Source organism: Rana temporaria, chromosome 4 (assembly GCF_905171775.1).
Source record: "Rana temporaria chromosome 4, aRanTem1.1, whole genome shotgun sequence".
In the NCBI taxonomy this organism is placed as follows: Eukaryota; Metazoa; Chordata; class Amphibia; order Anura; family Ranidae; genus Rana; species Rana temporaria.
In genome coordinates this window covers 440,422,961-440,440,186 of record NC_053492.1, presented here as the reverse complement: position 1 = coordinate 440,440,186, position 17,226 = coordinate 440,422,961, and the positions used below count along the sequence as shown (strand labels likewise).

Below are 17,226 nucleotides of genomic sequence, written 5' to 3'. Positions count from 1 at the left end.
CCTACAGCGCCCCCTGTGGTTAACTCCCAAACTGCAAACTGTCATTTTCACAATAAAGAATGCAATTTAAATGCATTTTTTGCTGTGAAAATGACAATTGTCCCAAAAATGTGTCAAAATTGTCCGAAGTGTCCGCCATAATGTCACAGTCACGAAAAAAATCGCTGATCGCCGCCATTAGTAGTAAAAAAAAAAAAAACTATCCCCTATTTTGTAAACACTACAAATTTTGCGCAAACCAACCGATAAACGATTATTGCGATTTTTTTTACCAAAAATAGGTAGAAGAATACGTATCGGCCTAAACTGAGGAAAAAAAAATGTTATATATGTTTTTGGGGGATATTTATTATAGCAAAAAGTAAAAAATATAGCATTTTTTTCAAAATTGTCGCTCTATTTTTGTTTATAGCGCAAAAATAAAAACAGCAGAGGTGATCAAATACCACCAAAAGAAAGCTCTATTTGTGGGGAAAAAAAGACGCCAATTTTGTTTGGGAGCCACGTCGCACGACCGCGCAATTGTCTGTTAAAGCGACGCAGTCCCGAACTGTAAAAACCCCTTGGGTCTTTAGGCAGCATTTTGGTCCGGGGCTTAAGTGGTTAAAGTTTATATGCGTGTAAAGGCACGTGTCCCAATACTTTTGACAATATAGTGTCTTAGTGTAGACTTGCCTTATACTTTAATTACAGTTCATATATTTAAAACATCATAGTAAAAGATGGTGTGTGGGTTGAAATGCTTTAAACTTAGGAAGTGGGAACTTACAGACATAATAAGAACATATTTTTAGAGTAGTACAGTAGTCTGTTTGCCGTTATAAACTGCCTACAGTGCTGGGGTTTTCAGATATTCATATTTCTCATATAAGGGATTTTCTTAGGGATTTTTTTATACACTAATATTATCTTGTTGAGGGTGAAATAAGTCAGTTTAAGGCAGCAGAGACCAGCAGCAAACAAATAAAAAGGATATCAATGCAACAATGTAAACAGGTACGTACAATCCTTTCTTTCTAGTAGGTTTGTCTATGTCTCATATCCCTGCCTATGTAGCTATATGTTGTTACTTCTTTATTATTATACAGGATTTATATAGCGCCAACAGTTTGCGCAGCGGTTTACATCAGGAAAGACAGTACAGTTACAATACAAATCAATACAGGAGAGATCAGAGGGCCCTGCTCGTTAGAGCTTACAGTCTAGAAGGGAGGGTCAAGTGGAACAAAAACAGAACTTCTCCTGTTTCAGGCCAATCGGAAGATTCATCCCGCAACAACATGGACGCCCCTGCCCATTCTGGGTCAATCCATCACCCCCAGCACCAAAGTCAAAAGTCTCTGAGTCATCTTCGACACCTACATGACAATGGATGCACAAATAGGGTCAGTAGTCAGCGGATCGCACCATCTGCTGCGCCTTCTACGCAGACTCACTCCCTTTATCCCAAAAAAAGACATAGCAGTCGTGGTGGGGACACTTATCAACTCCAGACTTGACTATGCGAATGCCCTCTATCTTGGACTCCCAAAATACCAAATCACTCGTCTGCAAGTCGTTCAAAATACGTCCGCTCGTGACTGGGAAAAAAACATGGGAATCAATTTCACCTTCGTTGAGATCCCTTCATTGGTTGCCCGTAAAAGACAGAATCACTTTCAAAGCTCTCTGTCTAACGCACAAGTGTATTCTGGGAAATGCTCCCCTTTATCTATGCGAGAAACTAAAAGCTCACAACACCAATCGCATTCTGCGATCCACCAACCAAAATCTACTCCAGATGCCCAAAGCCAGATACAAGTCCAAAGGAGAACGAAGATTTGTGGTCCAAGGACCCAGACTATGGAACGCTCTACCAACCAGCATCCGATTGGAGGTAAACCACCTGGCCTTCAGGAGAAAGATCAAGACCCATCTCTTCTGAGGGCCCAGGGAATGGATACCAAGCGCCCAGAGGCGATTCAGTTCGCATGTGTTGCGCTATATAAGTTTCTCACTTACTCACTCAGTAGCTGTGGGGGATGATCAGATGGAGAAAATGAAAATACAGTTAGGTGTGGGTAGGATAGGCTTCTCTGAAGAGGAGGGTTTTCGGGGATCCTCTAAAAGCTAATAGAGAAGGAGAAAGACGGACAGATTGGGGTAAGGAGTTCCATAGGCTTGGAGAGGCTCTGGGGAAGTCCTGGAGACGTGTATGGGAGCAGGTGATTAGAGAGCTAGAGAGCAGGAGGTCTTGATAAGAACTAAGAGAACGATTAGGTTGGTATTTAGAGACTAGGTCAGTGATGTAGCTGGGGGAAGAGTTGTGGATGGCTTTGTAGATAGTTGTTAGTATTTTGAATTTAATTTGTTGGGTGAGCAGAAGCCAGTGAAGGGATTGACAGAGAGTAGTAGCAGACACAGAGCGATTGGTAAGGTGGATGAGTCTGGCAGCAGCATTCATGATGGACTAAAGGGGGGATAGAGTATGCCGAGGTAAACCAATGAGGAGGGAGTTGCAGTAATTGAGGCGAGAGATGACCAGAGAGTGAATTAAGAGTTTTGTGGTGTCATTGGTTAGAAAGGGGCGTATTTTGGAGATGTTGCAGAGGTTGAGGCAGCAAGATTAGGACAGTGATTGGACGTGGGGCTTAAAGGAGAGTTCAGAGTCCAGGACTATTCCTAGAACCTTGGCATGTGGGGATGGGCTGATAGTTGTGCCATTAATTTTGACAGAGAGATCAGGGGAAGAGGCAAGTGGGGGAGGAAAAATGATAAGTTCCGTTTTTAATAGATTGAGTTTGAGGAAGTGGTGGGACATCCAAACGGATATGTCTGATAGTAAAATAGTGTTACGTGAGGAGAATGAAGGGGCGAGTTGAGGGGCAGAGAAAAAGATTTGAGTTTCATCAGCGTAAAGGTGGTATTGGAAGCTGTGGGAGGCTATCAGCTGACCCAGGGAGGAGGTGTAGATTGAAAATAGGAGAGGTCCAAGAACAGAACCTTGGGGGACCCCAACAGAGAAAGGAAAAGGAGAGGAGGAAGTAGAGTTGTAAGTAACGCTGAAGGTGCGGTTGGATAAGTAGATAGAGAACCAGCAAGGAGTACAGTCACGGAGACCAAAGGTGTGGAGTTTTTTGAGGAGAAGGGGGTGGTCAATCGTATCGAAAGCGGCAGAGAGGTCCAGGAGTAGGAGTACAGAATAGTGTCCCTTAGTTTTGGCCGTTAGTAGATCTTTACTTTTGTTCAGGGGACAAAGCTATACCAAAAGTCATTATCTCTCTGTAATGGAGCACAATGAAAACCTTCGGCTTTGTGTAACTAAAAGGCAGGCTTGATCCACTCGCTGGCTTGTATACAATTTTGGGTATATTTATAGGAATTTTGCCAAGCACCCCTGAAGAAACCTGAAGGCACCCCAGGGTTCCTGGGCACCTTGGTTGAAAAAGCCTGCCCAGTTTAATGTGAAATCCCTATTTGGGCTAGAAAAAAATTCACCTGGGCACCGGAAAAAAACAAAAACATGTGCGCAAGAGGTGGCATTATCGCCTCCTGATCACCAGTAAACTGGCTGTTAAAGCGGAGTTCCACCCAAAAATGGAACTTCCGCTTATCCCACTCCTCACCCCCTTACATGCCACATTTGGCATGTAATTTTTTTTGGGGGGGAGTGGGGGCTTCAGGAGAAGGGGACTTCCTGTCCCACTTCCTCCTTCCACCGAGGGGCTGCAAAGGTGATTAAGCTTAATCGCCTTTTGGCAGCCCCTCCCTGTAGGCGATCGCCTAGGACACGTAACAGGTCCTAGGCGTTCGCCTGTCCAATCAAACAGCGCAGCGCCAGGCCGTGCCGCGTGCGCAGTGCCGCTCGCGCATGCGCAGTGGGTGCCCGGCCGTGAAGCCAAAAGCTGTCACGGCCGGGTGCCCACAGTGACAATGAAGACGCCGGCCGGGGAGGGGGGGAGAGGAGCGGAGCCCCGGCCGGCGCGTCGCTGGAACGCTGGAGCAGGTAAGTGTCTGTTTATTAAAAGCCAGCAGCTACACTTTTTGTAGCTGCTGACTTTTAATAAACATAAATATTGGCTGGAACTCCCCTTTAATTATGGACTGAAAGGGTTTCACCGCAGATTTTTTTTCATACTGCTGAAAAGTCTGCGGCCCATGTGGAGGAGCCCTAATACCTTTTATATTGTAGGGAGTTATTATTTAGGATTTTTTTTTGCAGATTGACAAGGTCATGTTAAAAAGTCAGCAACAGTAGCCCTGTTTTATCTTCACAGATTCCATTTAAAGCGGAAATTACCAAGTGATCCTATTAATTTTAAAAGGTTTTTCAGAAACATTTCAGTAAATAAAATAAAAAAAATATACATTTTATATATATACAGCCATTTAGCATCCATTGTTGAGGTCACTACAGATTCCACTATGGGTCTCCACTGGCTGGTTGTGGTGATGCCATCATCTTCTCTTTCTCGGTCTTATGACACCTTGTGGCTTTTCTCTGTAGAGCTGCTGATAACGTATTGCCAGGCAACACAAACAACTGAACACATTGGGCGACGCAGGACTCCTATACATGTACAAGACTTATCTACCAATGTGGATCTGCTCCCTATTAGTATGTAGCTCACCACACTAGAAAGGACACCACAAAAGACCAGGAAACCAGCTGATGACAGCAAGTCACGTGGTCTATGCCATGGTACAGGCCACAAGACCAAGGGGGGAGGCCTCTGTCATTTTACATAATTTGCCTGTTATTATTTAGCATAATATTTTTTCATAGTATGACTTGTGTGACTTTTACTTGATCTAATACCATTTCCAGTGATAGGCCGCACAAAACGGAAGTTTGAAGTTGAAGCACAACCCCCACCAGCACTTCCTCCCTTTAGTTTTAGAATCGTGATGGGTGAGAAGAACCCTATCAGGCTTTTATGCTGTATTTGACTCCAGTGAAAAGATTTTCTCATAGAGAATAATGTCACTTTAGGGTAGATTTACCAAAAGTGGAGAGCGCAAAATATGGTGGTACTCTGCATAGAAACCAATCAGCATCCAGGTTTTATTGTTCATCCCATTATGTTCATAAATCATCATAACCCTCACAAACTACATATAATAAATACGTAATAAATAATATATAATACATAATTACCAATTTGTTTGATATAAATTGAATTGAGTTATTGATACTTATGTTGGGTGCCCGGGGTTGGGCTACAAGGTGTTTTGGACTGGATATGGATCCACCAGTCCTCACGCCGGAGAGAGTAACCAGGCATATTAAATATAGTAAACTATAATTCAGCAGCGCAATTAAAGGGACCCTCTCATGCCCCCCCACTGTGATAATCATAAATGCCTGTGACCTAAAACTTATACTAAATTATATCAAAACTACAATTTTCAGGTGTTGGGGTTTACAGTACATCCCCCCTCTCGTCTATCTAAGGGGCCTGCAGGAGTGTGACACTCTGCAAGCCCAGCGGTTTGTGGGTCCTGCCTCCCCTTGGGATGGGGTTAGGCGCTCAACCACCACGGACCAGCATCAGACCTTGGGAGACCATACGGAACTATTTTTTAACAAAGTCTCTGGTCTAGTGAACTCCACATGGCAGAAAGATTAAATACGCAATTAATGCAAAACTGAATACATGTTAGCACGTTTTTTGTTATAACGCAAAATGTAATTGTACCATACATATATATTATAATCATTACAAGATACAAAAAAATGTGAAGTGTCATAATGTCCCCCTGAGGAAGACCTAGAATTCCAAATGTCGAAATGCATTGGGGCCTTTTTCGTGCATCAAACTGCGTTGAAATTGATTTGACTTGAAATTCAATGCTACATGCGTATCTGCCTGCAAAACCATCGTTTGCATTCGCTTTTTTGTAATTACCAGAGCTTATAAATTTTAACATTTGTACATGTGTCATTTGCTATTTTTCTCTTTTTCACATTAAAAACATTATATTTTATCTAATATTGAATAATTATTTGCTGCTAAAAAAAAACACGGGGAACTGTTCCTCTATTCTTCAAGTACCAAATACAGGGTGTGCAGCTCTCTCAGACCCCCATATGTGTCATCTCATGTTCCAGGTTTTATTGTCCAAGCCTAATTAAACAAGCTCAAACTTAAAGCTGATTGGCTACCATGAACAGCTGCATCAGATCCAGTTTTAGTAAATCTCCCCCTTTATGTTAAAGTGATACTAAATCTCGTTTTTTTTTCGTTGTTTAAAAACAACAAACGTGTTATACTTTTCTGCTCTGTGTAGTGGTTACTGTAGAGTCCATACAAGTTAGACCTAGAGCTGGGCGATTTTTTCCCCTAAAAATATCTGCAAAAAAAAAACTTGATTTACGATTTGATTTATGAGGCAATGCACTGGCAGGACGTTAAAAAATGTCCTGCAAGCAGCATCTTTGGAGCGGTGAAGGAGCGATGTGTACACCGCTCCTCCACCGCTCTTGCCCGTTGAAAGGAATGAGCAGCGCGGCCGTACCGCCAGCAAAGCGTGGTTTTAACCCTTTTTCGGCAGCTAGCGGGGGTTAAAAGCACCCCGCTAGCGACTGAATACCTCCGCAAAAATTACGGTAAAGCGCTGCTTTACCGCCGAAGCCGCCTGCGCCCCAGTGTGAAAGCAGCCTTACTGCAGAGTCCATACAAGTTACTGTAGATCTACAAGTTACTGTAGAGTCCATACAAGTTACTGTAGAGTCCATACAAGTTAATGCAGCTCTCCTAGAAGTTACTGTAGAGTCCATAAACGTTACTGTAGATCTCCTAAAGTGACTGTAGAGCTCATACAAGCAGTTGTAGATCTCCTACAAGTTACTGTATAATCCATACAAGTTACTGTAGAGTTCATACAAGGTACTGCAGAGTCCATACAAGTTACTGTAGCTCTCCTGCAAGTTACTTCAGCTCTCCTACAAGTTACTGAAGAGTCCATACACGTTACTATAGATCTCCTACAAGTTACTGTAAAGTCCATACAAGTTACTGTATATCGCCTACAAGTTACTGTAGAGCCCATACAAGTTACTGTATCATTCATACAAGTTAATATAGATCTCCTACAAATTACTGTAAAGTCCATACAAGTTACTGTATATTGCCTACAAGTTACTGTAGAGTCCATACAAGTTACTGCAGAGTCCATACACGTTACTATAGATCTCCTACAAGTTACTGTAAAGTCCAAACAAGTTACTGTATATCGCCTACAAGTTACTGTAGAGCCCATACAAGTTACTGTAGCGTCCATACAAGTTAATATAGATCTCCTACAAGTTACTGTAGAGTCCATACAAGTTACTGCAGAGTCCATACAAGTTACTGCAGAGTCCATACAAGTTACTGCAGAGTCCATACAAGTTAATATAGATCTCCTACAAGTTACTGCAGAGTCCATACAAGTTACTGCAGAGTCCATACAAGTTAATATAGATCTCCTACAAGTTACTGCAGAGTCCATACAAGTTACTGCAGAGTCCATACAAGTTACTGCAGAGTCCATACGAGTTACTGCAGAGTCCATACAAGTTAATATAGATCTCCTACAAGTTACTGCAGAGTCCATACAAGTTACTGCAGAGTCCATACAAGTTACTGCAGAGTCCATACGAGTTACTGCAGAGTCCATACAAGTTACTGCAGAGTCCATACAAGTTACTGCAGAGTCCATACAAGTTACTGCAGAGTCCATACAATTTACTGCAGAGTCCATACAAGTTAATATAGATCTCCTACAAGTTACTGCAGAGTCCATACAAGTTACTGCAGAGTCCATACAAGTTACTGCAGAGTCCATACGAGTTACTGCAGAGTCCATACAAGTTAATATAGATCTCCTACAAGTTACTGCAGAGTCCATACAAGTTACTGCAGAGTCCATACAAGTTACTGCAGAGTCCATACAAGTTACTGTAGAGTCCATACAAGTTACTGCAGAGTCCATACAAGTTACTGCAGAGTCCATACAAGTTACTGCAGAGTCCATACAATTTACTGCAGAGTCCATACAAGTTACTGCAGAGTCCATACAAGTTACTGCAGAGTCCATACAAGTTACTGCAGAGTCCATACGAGTTACTGTAGAGTCCATACAAGTTACTGCAGAGTCCATACAATTTACTGCAGAGTCCATACGAGTTACTGCAGAGTCCATACAAGGTAAAGTAGAGTCCATACAAGTTACTGTAAAATCCATACAAGTTACTGTAAAATCCATACAAGTTACTGTAGATCTCCTACCTTTGAAACAGGCAGGTCAGGTCAAAGTTCTCTATGAAGCTTCAGAAATATACAGGATGTGTGTTTTTATATGTACAGTACAGTCTATGGATTTATACGGCTTCTGCGCCAAGAGCTGTAAAATGTACGAGTATTAGAGCTCGGTAGACTATATAACAATACAAGACTGCAAGATGGATTGCTTTACTAAAGGCCACTGAACTCCAAGGTGCCCTCCCTCTATTATCTCTTCTACTTCTCAGAAAGGAATTCCCTGATTATAAAATCAATTGCTTTAGAATTAAACTCCTGGTAGATAGCAGTGTTAATTTCGTAGATGAAACTATTTTAGGCAGCGGCATGTTTTTAGTGAGGAAAACAAAACGAAAATCAAATCTGAATCAAATAAATTGATGAAAACGATGATGGAAATCAATTCCAATTTTTCGTCAATGAAGGGAAAAGGGAACAAAAATGTGAGGGGGAGGGGGACGTTTACCCACCTGAACTGCTTTCCTCGGAGCTCCGCCTGTCTGTTAAAGCCCCACCCCTCAGACTCTATCGGCAAGCTGTATTGGCTGAGAGATGTAGGCTCCCTCTGTCTGCCTGCTGCCTGGGAGTTCTGGAACAATGTCCTGCAAACCACGCATTGAGTGTTTCCCCCCCCCCCAGCAAGGTAGCAGTGCTTAGCACTGGGTAAAAAAACAGCCTCCCCAAAGCAGTTCTCTGCCCTGAGCACTCCCATTTACTTCCCCATCCCCACTACATGTTAATAGATTTTTACTCCAGGAGTATATACCGTAATAAGTTTGGCAATTCTAGTAGAAATGTTTAAATAATGCATTACAATTGAATTAAACCTATTTGATTTTAGTAGACTAAAATGTATTGGATATCCCTCAGCAGCGCTCCTGGCTCCTCCTCTTCTCGAGTGCCCCGTTGGAGAGCCGCTCTCCCTTGGGGCGCTCACGCCGGCGAACTCAGGACTCGGCCCCGCCCCCTGCATCATTGGATTTTAAATGAAAAGACAGTCTTTTCATTTAAATGGGCTCCCCAATGCACCAAAAAATATGCATGCACCATTTTTGTAAGCCTGCACACCACAATACTTGTTTATATATGTAAAGCGCTGCGTAAAATGTTGGCACTATATAAATACCTGTAATAAATAAAACTATATTTCCAGCATATTGATGTGAATGTACAATATATATGTGTAAGGCGATGTGTAAGCTGGCAGCGCTATATAAGTGCCTGTAATAAATAAAACAATATTTTCAGTATACTGATGTACAATATATAAAGCGCTGCATAGACTGACAGCTCTATATAAGTACCTGTAAAAATAAATAGGGAATTTTCACTCACAATGTAATCCCATGTATTATTGTGTGAAGTATTTTTCTAAACATAGGACATGCAGCAATTTGGTTGTAAGCCACACATATTAACCACTTTAGCCCCGGGCCTGTTTTTCAGAGTCGGTGTTTACGAGACTAAAACATTTTTTTTTGCTAGAAAATTACTTAAAACCCCCAAACATTATATATATTTTTTTCTAACACCCTAGAGAATAAAATGGCAGTCATTGCAATACTTTTTGTCACACCGTATTTGCGCAGCGGTCTTACAAGCGCACTTTTTTTGGAAAAAAAACACTTTTTTAAATTAAAAAATAAGACAACAATAAATTTGGCCCAATTTTTTTATATATTGTGAAAGATAATGTTACACCGAGTAAAATGATACCCAACATGTCACGCTTAAAAATTGCGCCCGCTCGTGGCATGGCGTCAAACTTTTACCCTTAAAAATCTCAATAGGCGACGTTTAAAAAATTCTACAGGTTGCATTTTTTGAGTTACAGAGTAGGCCTAAGGCTAAAATTATTGCTCTTGCTCTAACGATCGCGGCGATACCTCACGTGTGTGGTTTGAACACCGTTTTTATATGCGGGCGCTACTCGCGTATACGTTCGCTTCTACGCGCGAGCTCGTCGGGACGGGGCGCTTTAAAAAAAAATTTGGGGGGGTTTTCGTATTTCTTTTTATTTATTTTACAATTTTTAACACTGAAATAAAAAAATAAAAAAATTATCACTTTTATTTCTATTACAAGGAATGTAAACATCCCTTGTAATAGAAAAAAGCATGACAGGTCCTCTTAAATATGAGATCTGGGGTCAAAAAGACCTCAGATCTCATATTTAGGCTTAAATGCAAAAAAAAAAAAAAAAAATTGGAAATTTGACGTCACTTCCGCCCAGCAGAGCTATGGGGACAGGTGAAGGAGATTTTTCCTTCACTCGCAACCCCACACAGCTGCCGAACGGTCCCGATCTCCTCCGCCGCTACCGACGGCTACGGTAAGTGGCGGAGGGCGCGGGAGAGCGGCGGGAGGGGGGGAGGCCCTCTCCCGCCACCGATAACAGCGATCTATCGGCGATTCCGCCACGGAGACCGCCGTTATCGCTGACAGGACCGCCCACTGAAGAGATGAATATCTCGGTTGTGGCAGCAGCTGCTGCCGTTACCGAGATATCCATCTTCAAAGTGATGACGTATAACGACGGTGGGCGGTCGGCAAGTAGTTAAAGGACAGGTGTTCTTTTTACTAAACTTTCAGTAACTCACTCCCACCCGATTTACTTACCTATCTCCGTACCACAACCTCCTCCTCTACAGCCTGCCCTATAATAATCTACCGAGCCTCAATATGTGGCCCATTCATGCCTATGGGGGCTATGTGCACAGGCTAGGCATTAGGAGAGGCTACACTTCTGTAACAGAGGTAAGTATGCAGCTGAGAGGGGGGGAAATTAGTGAAAGTTTAGTTCAATGTAATCCCGCACTTTAAGGGATTTTCCACTTAGGGTTATGTGCGTGCACAGAAGTGCATTTTTTGTAGTGTTAGGCAGGTCTGTTGTCAACAAGAATTTCCTTTGTGAGTCGACAATCTTTTTCAACACATTTTAGAATTTTTGGATTTGGAGTGGATGGGGTTAACAGCCACTCACTATTACTTGGTAATATCTGTCGTCGATATATCCTAGAATGTTATTTGCATTATTGACTTCTCTGGGCCTCCCAATGCACTAAAATGCAGACAAAAAATGACTTTGGGGGTTATTTACTAAAACGAGAGTGCAATATCTGGTGAAGCTCTGCATAGAAACCAATCAGCTTCCGTATTTTATCATAAAAGCTTAAAGGGGTTGTAAACCTATGTGTTTTTTTCACCTTAATGCATCCTATGCATTAAGGTGAAAAAAATACCTTGCAGTGTCCGGCCCCCGGCCCCCACATTTTACTTACTTGAGCCCCGAATTTCGGTGGGCCCGTCCCCGCCATCCTTCTCTCCTTGTCCCGTCTTTGATTGGATCGATTGATAGCAGCGCAGCCATTGGCTACCGCTTCTGTCAATCAAATCCAATGACGCAGGTGCCAGGGGGCAGGGCCGAGTCATAGGCCTCGTACACACGGCTGAGAATCTCGACGTAAAAGAAACATCGGTTTCCTCGACGAGTTCCTTGTCAAGACAAAATCTCGTCGTTCTCAAACGCGGTGACGTACAACACGTACGACGGCACTAAAAAGGGGAAGTTTGATTCCACTTGCGCCACCCTTGGGGCTGCTTTTACTAATCTCATGTTACTGCATGTTAAGTAAAAGTTTGGTGAGAGACGATTTGCGCTTTTCAGTCTGTTACAGCGTGACGAATGTGCTATCTCCATTACGAACGCTACTTTTACCGAAGGTGCGCTCCCATCTCATACTTTATTCTGAGCATGCGTGCGTTTCTAAGCATACACACAAACGCGTTTCTCGCCGTAAACCAGCCCGACGAGAAACACGGCGAGGAAATTGAGACTCCCGACGAGAAAAAAATAATGTTGGGTATCATTTTACTCGGCGTAACATTATCTTTCACAATATATAAAAAAATTGGGCCAAATTTATTGTTGTCTTATTTTTTAATTCAAAAAAGTGAATTTTTTAAAAAAAAGTGCGCTTGTAAGGCCCGCTGCGCAAATACGGTGTGACAAAAAGTATTGCAATGACCGCCATTTTATTCTCTAGGGTGTTAGAAAAAAATATATAATGTTTGGGGGTTTTAAGTAATTTTCTAGCAAAAAAAAATGTTTTAGTCTTGTAAATGCCAAATCTGGAAAACACCCAAGGTCCTTAAGTGGTTAAGGTGAAAAACATTTTTTCTTTACAACTCCTTTAAGTTTCATTTTACCATTATGACCCTATACTGATTTATGGGGGGGGGGGTGAATAGGACAAGACAATTTTGGGCACATTTTGGAACACAAAGAGAGTTTAGACACTGTAAATTAGCATTTTCAACACAATAGTATTGTCGCCACTAGTATTAACCCCCCTGGCGGTGTCTGACTAGGGGTTAGATTTCTGTGCTGCGATCGGTAACCCCGAGTCAGACTCGGGCTCGCCTCGCTGGATCCACGTGCACTGTTTACTTACCTTGTCCCTGGATCCAGCGATGTCACCGCGCTGTGTGAGCGAGCGGGTCCTCGTTCGATTCACACAGCGTCCTCCTGTGCCGCCGATCTCCGTTCCCTGCGACGTTACGACGCATGGGGGCAGAGAACGGCGCCAAATTCAAAAACGTAAACAAACACATTACATACAGTATACTGTAATCTTATAGATTACAGTACTGTATGTAAAAAATACACCCCCCCTTGTCCCTAGTGGTCTTCCCAGTGTCCTACATGTACTTTTATATAATAAAAACCTTTTTTTCTGCCTGCAAACTGTAGATTGTCCATAGCAACCAAAAGTGTCCCTTTATGTCAAAAATGGTTTTTGATCAGCTAGAAAATAGCGATAATAAATTATAATCACTTTCAGAATTGGGCGATAGCGATTTGTGGGGAAATTCGTCATAAAAAAAATAAAAGTAATGACAGCGACAATTCTGCAACAGAGCAAATTTCAGTGATTTTGAGTTGATTACATTATTGAATAATTTTTATTATAATTATATTATTATTTGTTATAATTATTTATAATTATTTATTATATTATAATTTATAATTTTGTTTTTAAAAAAAATTCATACCCGGGATGCCTACTAGACTCTTGTTTGGTCAGATTTAAGTGAGTTATTCCTAAAAATTACAGGCCTACAGTATAAAACGCCAAATTTCCTTGCAAATAATGGTACCGCTTTCAGCACCTTTTTTCTGAAAGAATCATACCGCCAGGGAGGTTAACCCATTACATTTGGTTAAGTGTAGGGATTCAGGTAGAGTTAAGGGTTAATAAGTACATCATTTTTGGGTTGCCGTTATAAGTAGATAACCATTAGGGTTGATTCAGAGGGGCGCTGGACCCCATGCTGTTTTCAAGCTGCTTTTGCTATTGCACCTTCATCCGCCCCGAGCTGCGTACAGGCAGCGTACAGAGGTGGACGCATATACAGCGACTGCATGGACACGGCCGCATGGTAAAATTTGGCAAGATCCGCGCGGCCCCAGATGCAGATAGTGTGCGTTCCGGGACTTAGGGGCAAATTTGTGAAGCGGGGGAATCTTCCTGGTATATGTGTTTCAAGTGGCAGTAATTGAGTCACCCCCCAGTGACTGTTCAGTGAAAGGCACATTCAACTCGATTTACTATGTCCCATCATTTCATTCCACTGAATATTTCAGTGTCGCAACCCACCCCCACCTTTCCCCTCACCAAAAATTACCGGGACAATCTTTGTAAGCTGAAAATAATTGTGTATGTGTGTTTATGATATGTGTGTGTATAACATGTAACAGGCAATGTATAAAATCAGCCATTCTATGGAATGCTTAGGAAATGTATGAAATGGTGAATTCCACACATTGCCTGTAATCTCTCTCTCTATATATATATATCTATAGAGAGAGAGAGAGAGAGAGAGAGAGAGAGAGAGAGAGAGAGAGAGAGAGAGAGAGAGAGAGAGAGAGAGAGAGAGAAAGAGATCTATATATATATCTTTCTCTCTCTATATATATATACACTACGCCGTCGTAACTTTATTCTTTTTTTTTCGAATCATCAAAGAATTTGCGCCGTAAGTTACGTCGACGTAGTGTATCTTTGGCGGCGTAATGGCGTGGAATTCAAATGGATGTATGGGGGCGTGTTTTATGTTAATACGTCGTGACCCGACATAAACAACATTTTTTTTTGAACTGCGCCGTCCGTGGGGGTATCCCAGTGCGCATGCTCGAAATTAACCCGGAACAAGCCAATGCTCACGACGGTGACGTCATTCTACGCAAATCCCTATTCGCGAACGACTTACGCAAACAACGTAAAAAAATTCAAAATTGTACGCGGGAACGCCGGCCATACTTAACATTGAGTACGCCTCATAACAGCAGCTTTAACTATCCCCCGGAAAAAGCCGAACGCAAACGACGTAAAAAAATGCGCCGCCGGACGTACGTTCGTGGATCGCCGTAACTAGCTAATTTGCATATTCGACGCGGAATTCGACGGAAACGCCACCTAGTGGCCGCCGAAAAATTGCAGCTTAGATCCGACGGCGTACTAAGACGTACGCCTGTCGGATCGAGCCGAGATGCCGCCGTATCTTGTTTTGAGGATACAAAACAAAGATACGACGCGCAAAATTTGAAATTACGCGGCGTATCAAGAGATACGCCGGCGCAATATCTTTGTGGATCTGCCCCCATTATCTATATATATCTATATATAAATAGATAGATAGATAGATAGATAGATAGATAGATAGATAGATAGATAGATAGATAGATAGATAGATAGATAGATAGATAGATAGATAGATATTACAGGCAATGTGTGAAATTCACCATTTCATACATTTCCTATGCATTCTATAGAATGGCTGATTTTTTATATAATATATATATATTCACCTACATACAGTATAAGCAATTTAAAAACATGAGTAACATACCTTGGTATTTACTACAATGCTTATACTGTATGTATGTGAATATATATATATAACATGCATAGCCATTTCATACATAGCTGATTATACACATTGCCTGTAAACATATACAAGATATAGTATATGTATATGCAAACACAATACTAATTCCTATGTGCACACACATGATTAATCCCAAGGTTAAAATATAAATCTTCTCAGCTCGGCCTCATTTCCCCGCCTGTCTAATATATGGAACCCAAGCGCTGTGTATTGTGTTATATGATCCCTGTCATTGTAATGGATGGCTTCCATTTGCTGACAAAGTAAACTCACATTAATTTTCTCTCTCCAGATTCTCCATAGATCTAATTAAAACACGACATCTTTCTCACTCTCGTCCACTTTGGCCTAAGCGCTCACACACACGGGTGCAAAGAACGTCGCTCGGTCGGTCGGTCCATCCGATGACAATGGTCTGATGGACCGTTTTCATCGGTTAACCGATAAAGCTGACTGATGGTCCGTCGCGCCTACACACCATCAGTTAAAAAAACGATTGTGTCAGAACGCGGTGACGTAAAACACAACGACGTGCTGAAAAAAATGAAGTTCAATGCTTCCAAGCATGCGTCGACTTGATTCTGAGCATGCGTGGATTTTTAACCGATGGACGTGACTACAAACGATCGTTTTTTTTTCTATCGGTTAGGTATCCATCGGTTAAATTTAAAACAAGATTGCTTTTTTTTAACCGATGGATAAATAACCGATGGGGCCCACACACGATCGGTTTGGTCTGATGAAAACGGTCCATCAGACCGTTCTCATCGGTTTGACCGATCGTGTGTACGCGGCATTAGATCTGGACTTTTTTTTATGGATCTGAACACAGGTCACTTATAGCCAAAATAGTTGATTTACTAAAGGAATCTTCCCCTCAGCTTACTGAATGCAGGGAATCTACGCTGACTTCCATCATCCAATCATTGGCAAGCAGTAATACAGATCATATCCAGCCTAGATATGAGTATTTTACTTATGCCCATGAGAATGAGCCCCACCACTGAACGCCAGACACACACAACATAACACCTGTTTTCGAAATTATTTAGCCAATGTATATAGAACGGAGGTCACGTTTTTCACGCTTATGCCGCGTACAGACGATCGGAATTTCCGACAACAAAACCGTAGATTTTTTTTCAACGGATGTTGGCTCAAACTTGTTTTGCATACACACGGTCGCACAAATGTTGCTCAGAAATTCCGAACGCCAAGAACGCGCGATGTACAACACTACGACCAGCCGAGAAAAATGAAGTACTATGATTCCGAGCATGCGTCAAATAGATTCTGAGCATGCGTAGAATTTTTGTGCGTCGGAATTGGATACACATGATTGGAATTTCCGACAAGAACTTTTGCTGTCGGAAAAATTGAGAACCTGCTCTCAAACATTTGTCGAAATTCCGACAGCAAATGTCCGATGGAGCATACACCAATATCGGTACAAGTTTCAGGTCTGTGAAGAAACGGGAGTCCCCAGGGGAAACCCATAGAAATACAGGGAGGAGATACACACTCCATGCTGATCGTGACCCTTGTGGAATGGCCAGAAAGTTAGAAGTCCTTGGACACAATTGGGGTTATTTACTAAAATCCACTGTGCACTTGGAAGTGCAGTCGCTGTAGATCCGAGGGGGACATGCAAGGAAAATAAAAAACAGTATTTTAGCTTACACATTATTGGATGATAAAATCAGCAGAGCTTCCCCCTCGTTTCAGATCTACCCCTCAGATTTACAGCGACTGCACTTCCAGGTGCACTTTTAGTGCAATTTCAAGTACACTTGTAGTGCAAAGTGGATTTTGCTTTCGTAAAAAACCCCCAATATACTCATGTGGACCAGGAGTAAAAAAAAAAAACATTCAAAATCAATATGCAGGAGTCGGCGGGACCCCAACGTCATCAGATACAACACACATTATTTTATTTTTTGATGGGGGGGGGGGGGGTTAAAAAACAATGTGTATATTTTTTTGCAATGCACAGGAAAATTGGGCCAGTCCA

General features: G+C 42.0%; 2 protein-coding genes across 3 annotated transcripts in view; one reads left to right on the top strand and one right to left on the bottom strand.

The window, feature by feature from the left end:
- The window catches only part of TRERF1 (transcriptional regulating factor 1), a 179,704-nt gene that overhangs the window by 155,199 nt on the left and 7,279 nt on the right, over positions 1–17,226 (bottom strand). The gene's annotated exons all lie outside the window — the stretch shown is intronic.
- Positions 10,947–17,226, top strand: part of LOC120935783 (extensin-like) — a 12,901-nt gene continuing 6,621 nt past the window's right edge. The window contains exon 1 of the mRNA XM_040347843.1: positions 10,947–11,021. Coding sequence (XP_040203777.1) covers positions 10,947–11,021 — 75 coding nt within the window. The remainder of the gene's footprint in view (positions 11,022–17,226) is intronic.